The sequence below is a fragment of the Silene latifolia genome, chromosome Y (assembly GCF_048544455.1).
Source record: "Silene latifolia isolate original U9 population chromosome Y, ASM4854445v1, whole genome shotgun sequence".
NCBI lineage: Eukaryota > Viridiplantae > Streptophyta > Magnoliopsida > Caryophyllales > Caryophyllaceae > Silene > Silene latifolia.
The window spans coordinates 452,899,410-452,914,622 of NC_133538.1; the positions used below are offsets into that span (position 1 = coordinate 452,899,410).

Below are 15,213 nucleotides of genomic sequence, written 5' to 3' on the forward strand. Positions count from 1 at the left end.
CGGCAGCAGCTATTGTGTGACCTGTGTTCAACCTGCATTCGAGCAAGGCGCGACTTGTGCGCGTGCCTTCTATTTCAGCGTCCCATTAAAGAACTCGTGTTTTGTTTCCTTATTTGACTCGGTTTGTTCCGATGAATTTTATTATTATTATTTTTAGTACTTTATTTCCTATTTTAATTATTTACCTTATTACTATATAATTTGTGAGGGCATCTTTAGGAAAAAGGACATACACAACTTTGAGAAGAGAAAACCTTATTATTGTTTTTAGCAGACGATGTGTAACTAATCTTTCTTCTTGGATTCAAGCAATTGAAGCGCTCATAATACGATTGTGAGTTTGAATGTTTTAATTTCTTGTCTTGATTATTGTGAATTGCTTAGTTATTAATTTTATGAATGTCGATTGATTATTGTTAGGTGTACAACTAGTGAATGATTTCTTCATTCTATTGTTAGTATTGTTAATTGAATAGGATTTATTGATTAACTCTACGCTAGTAACAGCTAGGAATTAATTTTGAACGGGATACGTTGATATTAGTACTTAGAAGCGATTCACATAAATATCTAAAGTGCAACTGGATTGTATGCATTATTTATTCTCTATCGAGTTCTTTATTTTATATTGCTGCTGTTGGATTAAATCTTGAACTGGATTGTTAAGATTGTTTAACAGTTAGGGTTGATTAAGAATGGGATTCGTTTTAATTAACTATTCGTAAGGAGAATTGGAATTTGTCATTCACGATAGAGTAATCAAGATTAGTAATTGAAACCATCTTACATTGATCAATTGTTATTGAGTGTGGATATATGCTTGGCTCTAAGACCCTTTTAAATCATTTGATACACCCAAATTCATTAGTTTTACTACTAAATTTGCATTAGCTATTAATCTTAGTATATTAGGAAATCACTCAAACCTCCCCCCTTTTGTTACTACGATCTTTAATTACATTAAAGATCGACTGTTCCTACATTATAAATTACATAAATTGTTAATCTGATTCTCTTGGGTTCGACCCTTATTTCCGCTCTACTACTATTTAGTATTTGGATTTAAGTGATATAAATTGTTAATTTGAGGCATACGACTTTAGCCTGTCAAATTTTGGCGCCGTTGCTGGGGAATTGGCATTAATTATTTTTGTGTTTTAGTGTAGGTTTATGCATAATACTCGTATTTCTAACCTGAATCTCGAGCCTTTCGATCCAGAGATTGAGCATACTCTTTTCAGGTTACGAAAGAACAAACGAGGTGCAATAGTAGCTGTTCCTGAAGGCAGCGAGTTCGACGATCTACATTCAGACTGAATATTCTGAAATTTCTTAACAACCCGAACCTTTGAATATGGTTAGAGAAACCCGCACTCTAAGGGAGCTTACAGCTCCAAATCTTAACGTTCAACCATTGTGCATCACTTTTTCAGCATTGGATGATGGAGTTACTTTTGAACTGAAATCGGGTTTGATACATCAATTACCAAGTTTCAGTGGTATGAGCAACGAGGATCCGAATAAGCATCTTTCAGACTCTCATATTGTATGCACTGGTATGAAGCCACCTGCTATTACTGACGAGCAGTTGAAATTGAGAGCATTTCCTTTCACCTTGAAGGACAATGCGAGAGACTAGTTAAACTATCTCCCACCGGTAAGTATCACTACTTGGGTAGGTATGAAGAAGGCGTTCTTGGAGAAATATTTTCTTCCTTCTCGATCATCTCAGCTGAAAAGAGCCATCAGTAATGTTGAACAGCAAGACGGGGAAACTATGTATGAGTATCTTGAGGAATTTAAGAAGCTCTGTGCTAGTTGCCCTTACCATGGTTACTCTGATCAGGATCTCATTATGTATTTTTGTGGTGGACTGAACCAAGATGACCGTCGCATGATTCACTTTGCTTGTGGAGGAAATATAGCCAACAAAAATCCAGATGAGGCTTGGGAGGTTATTTCAGAGCTAGCTTAGACCTCTAGACAGTTTGAGAGGAAACAATCACGAAGAGGAGTGAATGCTATGGGTGTTAGTCCTGGCTTAGAGGAAAAGGTTGATAATATTGTTTCCACTCTCCGTGAAATGTTATCTAGGAGACAAATGGCTAGTGTTTGTGGCATATGCGCTACTGAGGGTCACCCTAATGATTTGTGTCCTTACTTGCGAGAAAGTGGCCAAGAAGTGGTGAATGGTTTTTGGGAGAGTACTACAAATAACAGGAAATGAGATCCATATTCCAAGACCTATAATGAAGGATAGAAGGCTCACCCTAACTTTTGTTGGGGAAATTCTCAAGCCGGTCCATCGTCTAACCCTCCTAGAGGTCAGTTTCTCCAAAAACCACAAGGACAACAATTTAATCAATAAGTACCTCAACAAGCAGCTGAGCCAGCACCAGCGAGTTCATCAATGTCCATGGAGGATATGACTCGGGATCTTACTCTCAGTGTTACTCATGATAGAGCAGATAATAAGCAAAATTTTAAGAATCTTGAAAATCAGGTTAGTCAGCTGGCCACTGCAATTAATCAGTTGGAGGCTAGAGATTCTAATGCACTACCATCTCAAACGGTGGTGAATCCTAGGGAGAATGTGAGTGCCGTATCATTAAGGAATGGTAGGCAATTGGTCGAGATTGAAAAGACAAAAGCTAAGCCTAAGGTCGTGACCATTCATGAAAAAGAGGAAGAGATAGTGATCGAGGAAGATGAAAAAGCTTCTAATGTCAAGGAGAAGGAGCAGATTTCCTCTTCTATACCGAAGGTGGAAGCGGATGTACCTTTTCCCGATGCATTGAAGAGAACCCATCACTTTGATCATGACAAAGACATTTATGAGGTATTTCAAAAGTGCGAGTGATACGTGCATTTTATATAGTCTTTTTAGTCTATTCTTGCACGCATCTTTATGCTATTTTAGTAGTTACTAGTAGGAAATCCCGTGCGATGCACGGGGCTCCTATTAGGATTATCTGTAAAAATATATTCTTAAGTTGATAAAAAAGTCCTACTATGTTATCATCGATAGAAAAAAAAATCGTGAATGGTATAGATGATAATCGATGAATTATTAGTACTTTTAGTATAAAACTTTTGTCATCAATTAGTATAATATCAAGTGACATAGTTATAGTATGTCGCTAGCTTTTTCAGTGTTACAGGCACAACCGGTTTTTAATTAGATACAAAACGCTTTCTCTATAAACATGGTGGAGTTCACCAATATGAACCCATAATAACGGAGAAATATCTTTATGAGTTTTGCAAATTATTTTACAACTACGTAAAACTAAATGATGTTACAAAAAATAGCAGGTATCATAATTATATATATTTAGTGCGTTGAGAGAAAATGTTAGACCTCTTATAACATAATTTTACCTTGACTATTTACAATTAAGAGTATTTGCTCCTTATAGACATCACGCAATATTTCTTGTTCTATTACATAGAATGTACGCGCACCTAGTAGTATTATATGTGACAACATCAGTTAGTAGTTTATGTCATTTTTTATAATAGTTGGGTTCCCAATTTAGTTTAATAATGTCAGTTAGTAGTATACTCCCACTGTCCCAGTCATTTGTTGTCCTTTTTCATTTTGGAGTGTCTCAGTCATTTGTTGTCCTTTCTATTTTAAAAATGAATTTGATGAGTAATTTGATAATTCACACTCAATTTATTCCACTTGTCATTTAGTAATTGCCCCTCCCATTTCCTTGGTCTTTGTGCCAAAACTAAAGGATAATAAATGACCGGGATAGATGGAGTATATTTTATGGCACAGCTGAAAACGTTAATTTACGTTACCATGGTCTGCTAATGGAAAACTATTAAATTTAACAAAAAGTCAAATTATGCTAAAAATTGAAGCAAATAAAATTTTGGGGGTTGGTTTAGATGAGGACAGATTAATACCAGTTCCTATTACAAAAAAGCAACGAAAGCGTTGTGACATTTGGTATCAGTTGTATACTAACATTCAGAGATATAATTGGATTATAGAGTTACCATTCTTATTGTCTTACCACCATCTATTTTTTTACGGAAATAGTCTTTGACTACTTATCCTTAAAAACTCCATGCAAAATATATAATACGACATCTTAATTTGGTAAATTATGAAAACCTCTTTGCGAACAATGTCCTTCTTGTGGCCTTGATACATTTGGTCTTTATCATCGATGTAGAACCTTAATCTCTCGAATGACGTTGTTCTTGAAACTACGTAAAGCTGACCATTAATAAAAATTAGTTTCGGCAGGTAAATTTCAACATGATTTAGTGCTCTAGTTTATTGTTATGGCGCAGCATTAGAGCGGGCAAACAATGACACGACACGAAAACACGACAGGAATTCGATACGAAATTAACGGGTTTGGGTTGACATTTAACGACCCATTTATGTAAGTGGGTTGACACGAACACGACACGAGATTTAATTGGGCTAGGTTTGGGTTGGACACTCTACACACGAACCCGACACGAATAACTTATTTACTAAATTAATCACAAATTTTCTTGATACTCACATAAATATACTTACACTTTCCAAATATGACATGACACGAAAACACGACACTAAATTAACGGGTTAGGGTTGAGGTTTGTGATTTGATGACCTATTAATGTAACTGGATCGACACGAACAAGACACGAGATTTAATTGGGTCGGATTTGGGTTGAAGAGTTCGTGACCTGTTTAAACGTGACACCTGAACCCGACACGACCTGCTCTGTTTGTCACGTCTATGTAGCAAGGCCTCTACGTATATTGTCTGTGCTTAAGAACGAAAAGAATCTTTGTATCTGAGGAAGTCATTACTATCCTCGGGTTCAGGACGTTTTGCCGACTTTGGAACCCGTAAGTATCTTCCCTTCTACTATGAGTTTTCGAGGGCGATTGATAATAAGACATGCCCTGTTATACCACACTTGGTTGAGCATACTATTATGAGTAATATTAAAAAATTCATGATGTATATTTTCTCTCCCCTTCTTAAACTCTTTCACCTTGCTTCTTAGAGGTCAAACTTTTATAATTTTGACCATTAATATGTCGAAAATCATGATCAAACTTCCGCATTAACAATTGTGTAGAAGCAATACGGAAGATCATTGCAAAGAGGATGAAATACATTTAGTGTGAAATTCCTAAAAGATAATGAATCTTACTCCCAAAGTCTACACCAACTAAATACCCGACCAAATCTCACATAATGAAAACAAAAGCGACGCCTAAAAGTAAGGATGTCAAATGGGGGATAAGACATGATGAATGTCAGGCCTTCTCATACCCGTATTTAATAGAAAAATTACATGTCCCTACTTGTCGCAAGCAAAAAATTTCAAAACCATAACCACTTCAACTTTGGGAGATCTTAAAATAGTTTGCCAAATATTTTTGGCTTAATCAATTAAATTATCACCTCTTAATTTTCAATTACCTTTTAAGCTACATTTTTAGGTTTTAGTTAACTTTTCAGTTAGTATGACAAACGAAATTTAAGATATAGTAGTTAATTATATTTTACTCCCTTTTGAAATCCACATTTTAAAAATTACTCCCTTTTGATTTTTTTTTGCTAAAATCACTCCCTTAAGTTGCATTTTTTTTTTCTAAAATTGTTCCAAACTTCAATTTAAGTGACTTATTTTCTCTGTTTTTGAACTCTCCATCCATTTGTCTACATAGTTATACCTTCAAAGTATATAAATTGGCTAAGGCGCAAACAGAATAAATTCAAAAACAAAAGGGAGTAATTTTAAAAGTATGAATTTCAAAAGGGAGTAAAATCTAATTAACTCGAAATAGTATATGAATAATGTTTATATTATAATTACCATATAATTAATTACATTGTGTATTTTGAGTATCACCTACTCGAATAATCTTATTAAAATAAATTTAATCTACTTATATTAGGATAACTTTATTAAAATATTAAGAAATCTACTTTTATTAGGATAAATTTATTAAATTTGTTTCGAAATCTACTCTTGTTAGGAATTCTAAAAAAGTTGGACTCTCTAATATCGCTCGAAAAGTTTCTGCTTTATATATATGTATTGATTTGCTATGAATATGCCCCGAATTGCGTACTTTGGAAGTTCTTGTATCAATTGCAGGAATGAGCTTAGAGATGCGGAATCAAGCCTAAAACATGTCCCTACGTATGCATTTAGGAGATGAGTTGAGTCGGAGGTTGGAAAGTACTATTTTGAGATGCGCATTGGAGTAAGGAAGTTAGGCGAGCCAAGAGAGTGCTTCAATTTGCTAGTTCCTGCTTGTAAGAGCCATATCTCGAGTTATACAATAGTTATTAAGGTGATTCCAGTTGGAGGTGAAAGCTTATCCTCTTAGATTTCCAACGCCACCAACCACGCCCTATCTGTCCAAGTAACGAAGGAATGGCAGCCGTTTGAAGTTCAGTGCGCGAAGCAGGAATTACGCGCTGAGAAGTACTCTATCGAGAACTATTTATATTCGATCGAGAGCCCATTTGCTCGATCGAGAGCTACTTATTCTCGATCGAGTGATTAAAGGGAAAGAATTCCTCGATCGAGAGGAATTGTTCTCGATCGAGAGGAATGCTAAGGAATATCACTCGATCGAGAGCCTTAAGTGCTCGATCGAGCAACAATCCTTGACGGGCTGGGCTTTTAAGCTTTATTTTCCGCAATTAGGTTAATAAATCCTATTTTCTTATAAATAGGAAAGTTAGGACGACATTTTTGTTCTCTCTTCTCTTCTCGCCCCCTCTTGACCTCTCTAATTACCTTTTCTTCGGTCACTGCTACTGTTACTTTTGTTCTTTCATTTTCGGATCATTTATTTCAGTAATCCTTTCTTCCCTTTTCTCTCTTTAATTTAATTTAATGTTTATTATTTGTTCTTTCTTTATTTCTTGTTCTCCCTTAACTATGCATAGTTAATTCCCCTAGTATGTTAGGATTAGGGAAGCCGTGGTAGCGATGTTTTAATTGACTTATATAGATTAGTCTTGCGATAGGAATTGTATTAGGCAGTTTAATTGTTATCCGGTTGAATGAATGCATGCAGGAGACCATAAATTTAGTTAACCTCGACCTAGATCGAAAGATTGGAAGGGATGGCTTGCTTAATTACAATAGGGTATTGCAGTGAGGGCGAAAGTTAAGCTGTTTACGCTCTAGGGCGGTTTAAGGACCGAAAGGTGACGACCATAGCTCTTCTTATCAATAGTCTAATCGCCTTAGTATTCCCGATAGTATAAGATCTGATAGCTGCCACGGTAGACCGACTTCTAGCATACTTCCTTTCTCTTATTTTTAATTTTCTTTATTCCCTTCTCTTGCCTCTAGTTTCAGTAGTTTAGTTAGTTCACAATCAATTCAACCCCATTTCGTGACACCCGATGCACCAATTAAACAGATAGATAGCAACTTAGCCTCCCTGTGGAGATCGACCCTACTTACCGCTGACTTCTGTTAGTAGTAACTTAGGTATTTATTTTTGGTACAGAACGACCGTATCAAATTTTGGCGCCGTTGCCGGGGAGGCAATCTATTTATTTATTTGTTTAATTTTATCTGTTTTTAGCCTCAGGGGATTTTTCCCTTGAGGCCGTTTTAATCTTTTGTTTAGTGCTCTTTTGATAGGCCTTACAGGTACTACCTAGACAGTTCTAGGTGAAAGACCGTCAAAGGGAAGGCTTGAGTACCTTTGACCCATCACCAATGTCCTATTATATGGAACAGCTGGTGATTTATCATGGAGATGTGGTCTTCTTTGGGCATAATGCGTTCTTTGTTTGGCAGAGAATGACGAAGTTTACGCGTTCAGGCAGCGTAGTCAAGTTAGTCAAGCAGCTGTAGTTGTGCCGCCACATCCACCCTATCAATGGCCACCGCAACAAGATCCTCCCGATATACAAGAAGAAGAAATTGCGGAGTTGAAATCTTTATTGGAGACAATTGCATCTCAGATGCAAGCTCAGCATGATTATGATAGACAATTCTCCTCGCGAGTTGATAAGCTCGGGTCTGTAGTTGCTCAGTTAGCAGCTGAGATGGAGATAGAAGAGATCGCGGAGTGGACATATTCAATGGTGACGCTTGTATCACAAATGCAAGAGAGCAATAAGAATATGGACGCTCGACTCCTTAAGCTCAAAACTGACATTGCTCAGTTAGCAGCTGAGATGCAAGAAGAAGAGGTATACCTTCTTTGAGAGCGGTTTTTCCCCGAGGAAACCGTGTTACCCAATCTTTGAGGATGAACTCTATGACTCGGATGACGAGTTTCTATCATATTTCAATGCCTCACGCGAAGATTTCAGCCCTATACAGGAGGAATCACTCGATCGAGTGACTAATATAGGTCGATCGAGTGATTTGCCAGGAGAAAGTGCTCGATCGAGTGATAATTCCACTCGATCGAGTGGAATTCAGGAGGAAGTTGGTCGATCGAGTGATTATTTTGCTCGATCGACTGAGTTGGCCATTGGGAGCTATGATTCGTCATGTGGGTTTGATTTAGATGACGATTTTGACAATGACAATGGATACGGTGAGTCTCCCTATTCAAAGCCGAGTTGGATGCGCTTGAGGCGAGATTTACGGGATGAATTCCACCGAGGGCGACAAAAGGACAGCTGAGTCGGTAATTACTCCTAGCGCGGATGAGGTAATAAATTCTTTTATCTACGATTCCGTCATTGAGAGCGATCTACCTGAGGTAATTAGCGGTAATTTTATTATTGTTAATTTTCAAAGTAATCTACCTCATTTGACTCGTGCTAATTCTTTTAATGCTATACCCCCTCCCATGTGGACGTATAACTTAACTGCCTTTCACCGTACTTGTCATGTCAAAATTGCTAATCTGAATCGGGACCCTAATATATTGACAATTGCTCCCGCGCTCCTTTATTTTGTGGATAAATTTAGGAGCGCTCATAGGAAATTTGTTAGACTTAAACGGTTGTTTAATCTTATTTCTTATTTTTGTATTCCACTACGGTGCTACTTACTTGTTTTGTGTAGCACATGCGCAGAGGTACAATCTAATGCTGCGCGCTTTGAGCTGTTTTGATCGTAGCTGATTATAGAGGCTCGAAGAAAAAGGAGGTCGAGCTGGGACCTGACTGAAGCTAGCGCTACCCGGGAGGCAACCCGGAGATTTTATTTTGCATTTTTATTTTATTTCAGTTGTAATAAATGGTTCTTATACCATAAAACTTTCTCAGTATGCTTGTCTTGTTAGTTTGCGGGCTGTTTTTATTGCGTTTTGCGGTATGCACGAGGATTACTCGATCGAGTACTTTTTGTACTCGATCGAGAGCTTTTTCTGCTAAATTCACTCGATCGAGTGATTAATCTACTCGATCGACCACCTGCAAGATGAGGAACTAATCGATCGACTGCTATTCTCTTCGATCGAGTAGTTTTTGGATGCCCTTTCACGCTTTTGACTTGGATTAGCTTCCTGAGATGGTTTCCCGGACCTTTAGCAACCTCCCATGTTCATGGTCGGTTTGGGGAGGTCCCTTTATTCGCGCATTTTGTGAGTTTTTCCGCTTTTACTCTCTTTCTCCTTCAGTTTGCATTTCCTTTCCATGTTTTGGTACAATGGGGGCATTGTACGGTTTGGTTTGGGGAGGTTGTGCATCCATATCTGTGTCTGCATTTTGTTTTCATTGCATTCCAGTTATCACATTTAATTTATGTTTGCATTGTTGTTTATTTTTGTTAAAAATTCAAAAATTCCATAAAAATCAGAAAATTGTTAAAATTCAAAAAATTCAAAAAATTCACGTTTAATTTAGCATATAGGTTGAGTCGGAACGGTAGATTTCAATGATGAAATTGCACTACATTTGTCATTTTGCTTAAGCCTTGCATTAAACTGTTATCTTTTAGCTTTGTCTTTTGCATGTCTACGAGTTAATGTTTAAATTTAGCTGAACGAATAGACTTGACCTGAAATTTTGGCAACCTACTTATAATTTCTAAGATTTAGAGCCTTATAAACTGGTGTCAATTATGACCAGTTTCATGTAGGATTGTGAGTAGTATACTCCTTGCATAGCATGTTCATCAATTTGCACGTATATGAAATTCAATTGCTTTTTGCCTTCATACATTCGGGTTAGTGGTTGGTGTCACATGCAGGGAGGTGCTTACATTTTCCCTTTCTTTCATTTTTACCCATTAAACTCCACATTAGCCAAATTTGCCTATTGACCCTTAGCTACATTCCAAATTTAGCCTGCCTTGTCAAGCTAGTTTAGATTGTTTTGGCGGTATATTGTCTATTGTATCAAGTTTGGCTTGCATCTATTGATTCGGAGTTGGTAACTTATGAAGAAAAGGAGGATGATGAAAAAGACGTGAAAAAGAAAAAAAAAGTTGAAAAAAGGAATTCGAAAATGAAAAAGAAAGAAAAAAAATCGAAAAAGAAGAAAAGAAGAAACCGAAAAAATAGAAAGAAAGAAAGAAAGAAAGAAAAAAAAAAAAAAGATGTTGTTCGTTGACGGTTTCTGCTCCTATGTTCTATCTCATATCATTTGAGGAGTATGTTTGGTTCGGTTTGGTGAGTTTTGTGCCAAATGAAGGGCATGTGTTTAATTCTATAATTGAGTAAGAATCGGATGTTGTTATATGGTTTTGTTTAGGTACTAGCTTGATCAACTATACCTCCACATTCCCATAAATGTTTTGCCTTTTCTTACCCATTGCCTCACTTTACCATATTTTTGTAAGCCCTCGGCTGTGACGGACCTTGTTTGGTTGGAATGTATGTACGGTAGCTAGAATTGTCTATCATATTAGTTGCATGCATGTTTATGTAGGTCGTAGTCTAGGTGAGCGACTATATTTCTTTCTCTCTTACATATATATGCTTACCCTTTGCTTCATGAGAGAAAAGTGACCCGTGAGAGTCCATTATTAAAAGTCTTGCAAGGTCGACGGTTCAGCTTTATTATAAACATCCTATAACTCGTTTGCATTTGACTGTCTGCTATAAGTGTTAGTTGTTTGCATTAAATTGGCTTAAGTGGGCATTTGTAGCTAGCTCTGAGTTATCTTTTCCGTTCCATTAGTTGCATTTTAGTTTACTCGAGGACGAGTAAAGGTTTGGTTTGGGGAGATTTGATACGTGCATTTTATATAGTCTTTTTAGTCTATTCTTGCACGCATCTTTATGCTATTTTAGTAGTTATTTGCTACGAATATGCCCCGAATTGCATACTTTGGAAGTTCTTGTATCAATTGCAGGAATGAGCTTAGAGATGCGGAATCAAGCCTAAAACATGTCCCCACGCATGCATTTAGGAGATGAGTTGAGTCGGAGCTTGGAAAGTACTATTTTGAGATGCGCATTGGAGTAAGGAAGTTAGGCGAGCCAAGAGAGTGCTTCAATTTGCTAGTTCCTGCTTGTAAGAGCCATATCTCGAGTTCTACAATAGTTATTAAGGTGATTCCAGTTGGAGGTGAAAGCCTATCCTCTTAGCTTTCCAACGCCACCAACCACGCCCTATCTGTCCAAGTAACGAAGGAATGGCAGCCGTTTGAAGTTCAGTGCGCGAAGCAGGAATTACGCGCTGAGAAGTACTCGATCGAGAACTATTTATATTCGATCGAGAGCCCATTTGCTCGATCGAGAGCTACTTCTTCTCGATCGAGTGATTAAAGGGAAAGAAGTACTCGATCGAGAGGAATTGTTCTCGATCGAGAGGAATGCTAAGGAATATCACACGATCGAGAGCCTTAAGTGCTCGATCGAGCAACAATCCTTGACGGGCTGGGCTTTTAAGCTTTATTTTCCGCAATTAGGTTAATAAATCCTATTTTCTTATAAATAGGAAAGTTAGGACGACATTTTTGTTCTCTCTTCTCTTCTCGCCCCCTCTTGACCTCTCTAATTACCTTTTCTTCGGTCACTGCTACTGTTACTTTTGTTCTTTCATTTCCGGATCATTTATTTCAGTAATCCTTTCTTCCCTTTTCTCTCTTTAATTTAATTTAATGTTTATTATTTGTTCTTTCTTTATTTCTTGTTCTCCCTTAACTATGCATAGCTAATTCCCCTAGTATGTTAGGATTAGGGAAGCCGGGGTAGCGATGTTTTAATTGACTTATATAGATTAGTCTTGCGATAGGAATTGTATTAGGCAATTTAATTGTTATCCGGTCGAATGAATGCATGCAGGAGACCATAAATTTAGTTAACCCCGACCTAGATCGAAAGATTGGAAGGGAAGGCTTGCTTAATTACAATAGGGTATTGCAGTGAGGGCGAAAGTTAAGGCATTTTTTACGCTCTAGGGCGGTTTAAGGACCGAAAGGTGACGACCATAGCTCTTCTTATCAATAGTCTAATCGCCTTAGTATTCCCGATAGTATAAGATCTGATAGCTGCCACGGTAGACCGACTTCTAGCATACTTCCTTTCTCTTATTTTTAATTTCCTTTATTCCCTTCTCTTGCCTCTAGTTTCAGTAGTTTAGTTAGTTCACAATCAATTCAACCCCCATTTCTGTGACACCCTGACAGACCGAATTAAACAGATAGATAGCAACTTAGCCTCCCTGTGGAGATCGACCCTACTTACCGCTGACTTCTGTTAGTAGTAACTTAGGTATTTATTTTTGATACAGAACGACCGTATCAGCGAGGTAAATATCCCTCTTCTTAATCTTTTAAAGAGTGTTCCTAAATATGCTAAGTTTTTAAAAGAATTATGCACTATTAAGAGGAATAACAAATTGAAAGGGATGAAGAAAGTAAAGGGTAAGGGTTCTAAGGGGGAGATTATTAGTGAATATGTGTCTGCTCTATTTCAAAAGAAAGTACCCCCTAAATGTGGTGACCCTGGTATGTTTTCTATCCATTGTACCATAGGAGACCTTAGGTTTGAGAAGGCCATGTTAGATTTAGGGGCGTCTATTAATGTCATCTCTTTTACTATTTATGAGACTCTGAAACTTGGACCTTTAAAAGACACTAGTGTTGTAGTTCAGTTGGCTGATAGGTCTAGTGTATATCCTAAGGGGATTGTGGAGAATGTCATGGTAGGGGTTGGTAAGTTGGCCTTTCTGGCTGACTTTTATGTTCTGGATATGAAAAATGAGGCAGATGCTATACCAGTCTTATTAGGGAGACCTTTCTTGAGGACCGCAGGGACTAAGATAGATGTCCCTAAAGGTTCTCTTACCATGGAATTTGATGGGACGGTTGTTAAATTTGGAATTAATAAAACATCTTATCGTTCTCCGACAATTCATTCATTATGTGCCATAGACACTTCTACTAACCATGTGTCACCAAAGTGCCGGAAATCTCCTATTCCGAGCAATGTGTCTTGTGTTTTGTAGGGATCCCCTCATAAGGAACAAAGGTGTGTTATCTTATGAGATTCACCGGAAGGGCTCCGGGAAAGGTTTGCAAACTATCCATATAAAATCTCATCATCATTCTTCCTCTTGCAAACCTGTTGGTAAGTTAAGGTAGTTTACTTCTTCCTATCTTCAGTCGGGTGCTTACCATTCCGGAGATGTCCAGCCAACGACGTTAAACAAAAGCGCTCACGGGAGGCAACACGGGTTTTGTATCCTTTTCTTTTGTAATTCTTCTAATTTTGGGTCAGAATTATAGTTTAAATTTATTTTGATTTAATTAAGAATTAGAAATTTTAATGTCTTTATTTTCGTTACACACTTTAATTAAAATGCAATTTCGTTACTCGTTTTAATTAATTTTATTTTGACGGTTTATTATATATAATAGGAATGATGAATAATGCTTCGAGGCGGAGAAAGAAAGAAATAAGAGTCGTGAATGTAAAGTATGCCTCAATCGCGCTAATTAGTCGCGCATATCGTCATTTAAGGGATGAGGCAGTCTCTGAGCGCTCGACATTCACTCTATGCGCACCCAACGCGCAGTCGACGCCCACCCAAGGTTCACTTGAATGTCGCGCGTTTCTTTCTCAGGTAATAACCCTTTCCTTTCTTCTTCCTATTTCCTAAAATCAATCCATTCACACATCAACCATTTCTTCTTTTCAAATCCCTCCCACAAATTGTTGCTCAATAAATCACAACAAAAAAATTTATATCAATTGTTTCTTGTTCATTCATTGTTCAACTTTCAAATTCCTCTCTAAACTACTACAAATTGGGGCGAAAATTTGGGGTTTTGTAACCCTAATTTCTGGAAAAATATAAGACCCCGAAGGATTATTTCCGCCAATCGTGAAATTTGGGGATTATAGCTGCAAGTTGTGTTCATTCCCTATTTTTCCGACAAAGACTCGTCTTTTTTTGGTTGCAATTCGTTCCAACAGCCGAATTTGGTCCGAAAATTTGGTGGTTTCCTAACCCTAATTCTGGAATTGCAGCAAACTCAACAAATTCTTCCCCAATTCGAGTAAGTTCGATCCTTTCTTGCTTAAATTTCGCCCCTTTACTGCTGAAATTGGGACGAAAACATGGGGTTTTATACCCTTAATTTATGAATTGGAAACAGCTACTTCAATTGCAAGTTTTGAGCGATTAATCTGGGTATTGTGTGTCGAATTCGACTGCTCAGTCATCTTCACAATTGTTTGGGTTGGAGACTGTGCAGTTACTTTTCTGAAGTGTCGGAAGTGTTACTGCGTTGTTGTTGCTGTATTGTGGTGGTAGTGTTCGACAATTGCTGAGGGGTGTGTTGTCGAGGCTACTGTGTTGTTGCTAGGCTGTGAATTTCTGGAATTAAAAGGGAGTTTTGTTGTGAGTGTTGTTAGCTTGAGTTGCTGTGAATTTGTTGCTGGAGTTGTTGTGACTAGGAATTGGTAAAGTGGGGTTAGGTAGTGCTGGCCTGTGTTCTGGGAGTGCTGAGTTGTTGAAGTTTTTGTGTGGTGTAGAGGAGTACTGTGTAGTTATTGCTGGATAAAGACAGTGTTGGATTTACTGTGGTGTTGTTGAGATTGCCGGTGTTGTGGAGTTGCTGCTGTTTTGTTGTTGTTATTGGTTATTGCTGTGTTTTTGTTAGATGGTCCCAAAACGAAAAAAATCCACCCCGAAAAGATGCAGAAACTACCTCAAAAGTTATCGTAAGTTGTTGGAGTTGCTGTGTTTGGATGTAGCTTGAATGAGAGGCTGACGGGTCGGGCGAACCGGAGAGTGCTGAGGAAGAGAAGGGGGCTGATGACGGTGAGGGTACTAGTGGTGGAGAAGCTATTGA

At 37.7% G+C, this 15,213-nt stretch overlaps 1 protein-coding gene across 1 annotated transcript; it reads left to right on the forward strand.

Moving 5' to 3' along the window:
- Window positions 1–2,023: 2,023 nt before the first annotated feature.
- On the forward strand, window positions 2,024–14,922 carry LOC141632802 (uncharacterized). Its single transcript, XM_074445314.1, has 4 exons — window positions 2,024–2,192; window positions 2,385–2,839; window positions 12,645–13,191; window positions 14,816–14,922. The coding sequence occupies exons 1-4, from the start codon at window positions 2,024–2,026 to the stop codon at window positions 14,920–14,922; spliced, it is 1,278 nt and encodes a 425-aa protein (XP_074301415.1).
- Window positions 14,923–15,213: the final 291 nt, after the last annotated feature.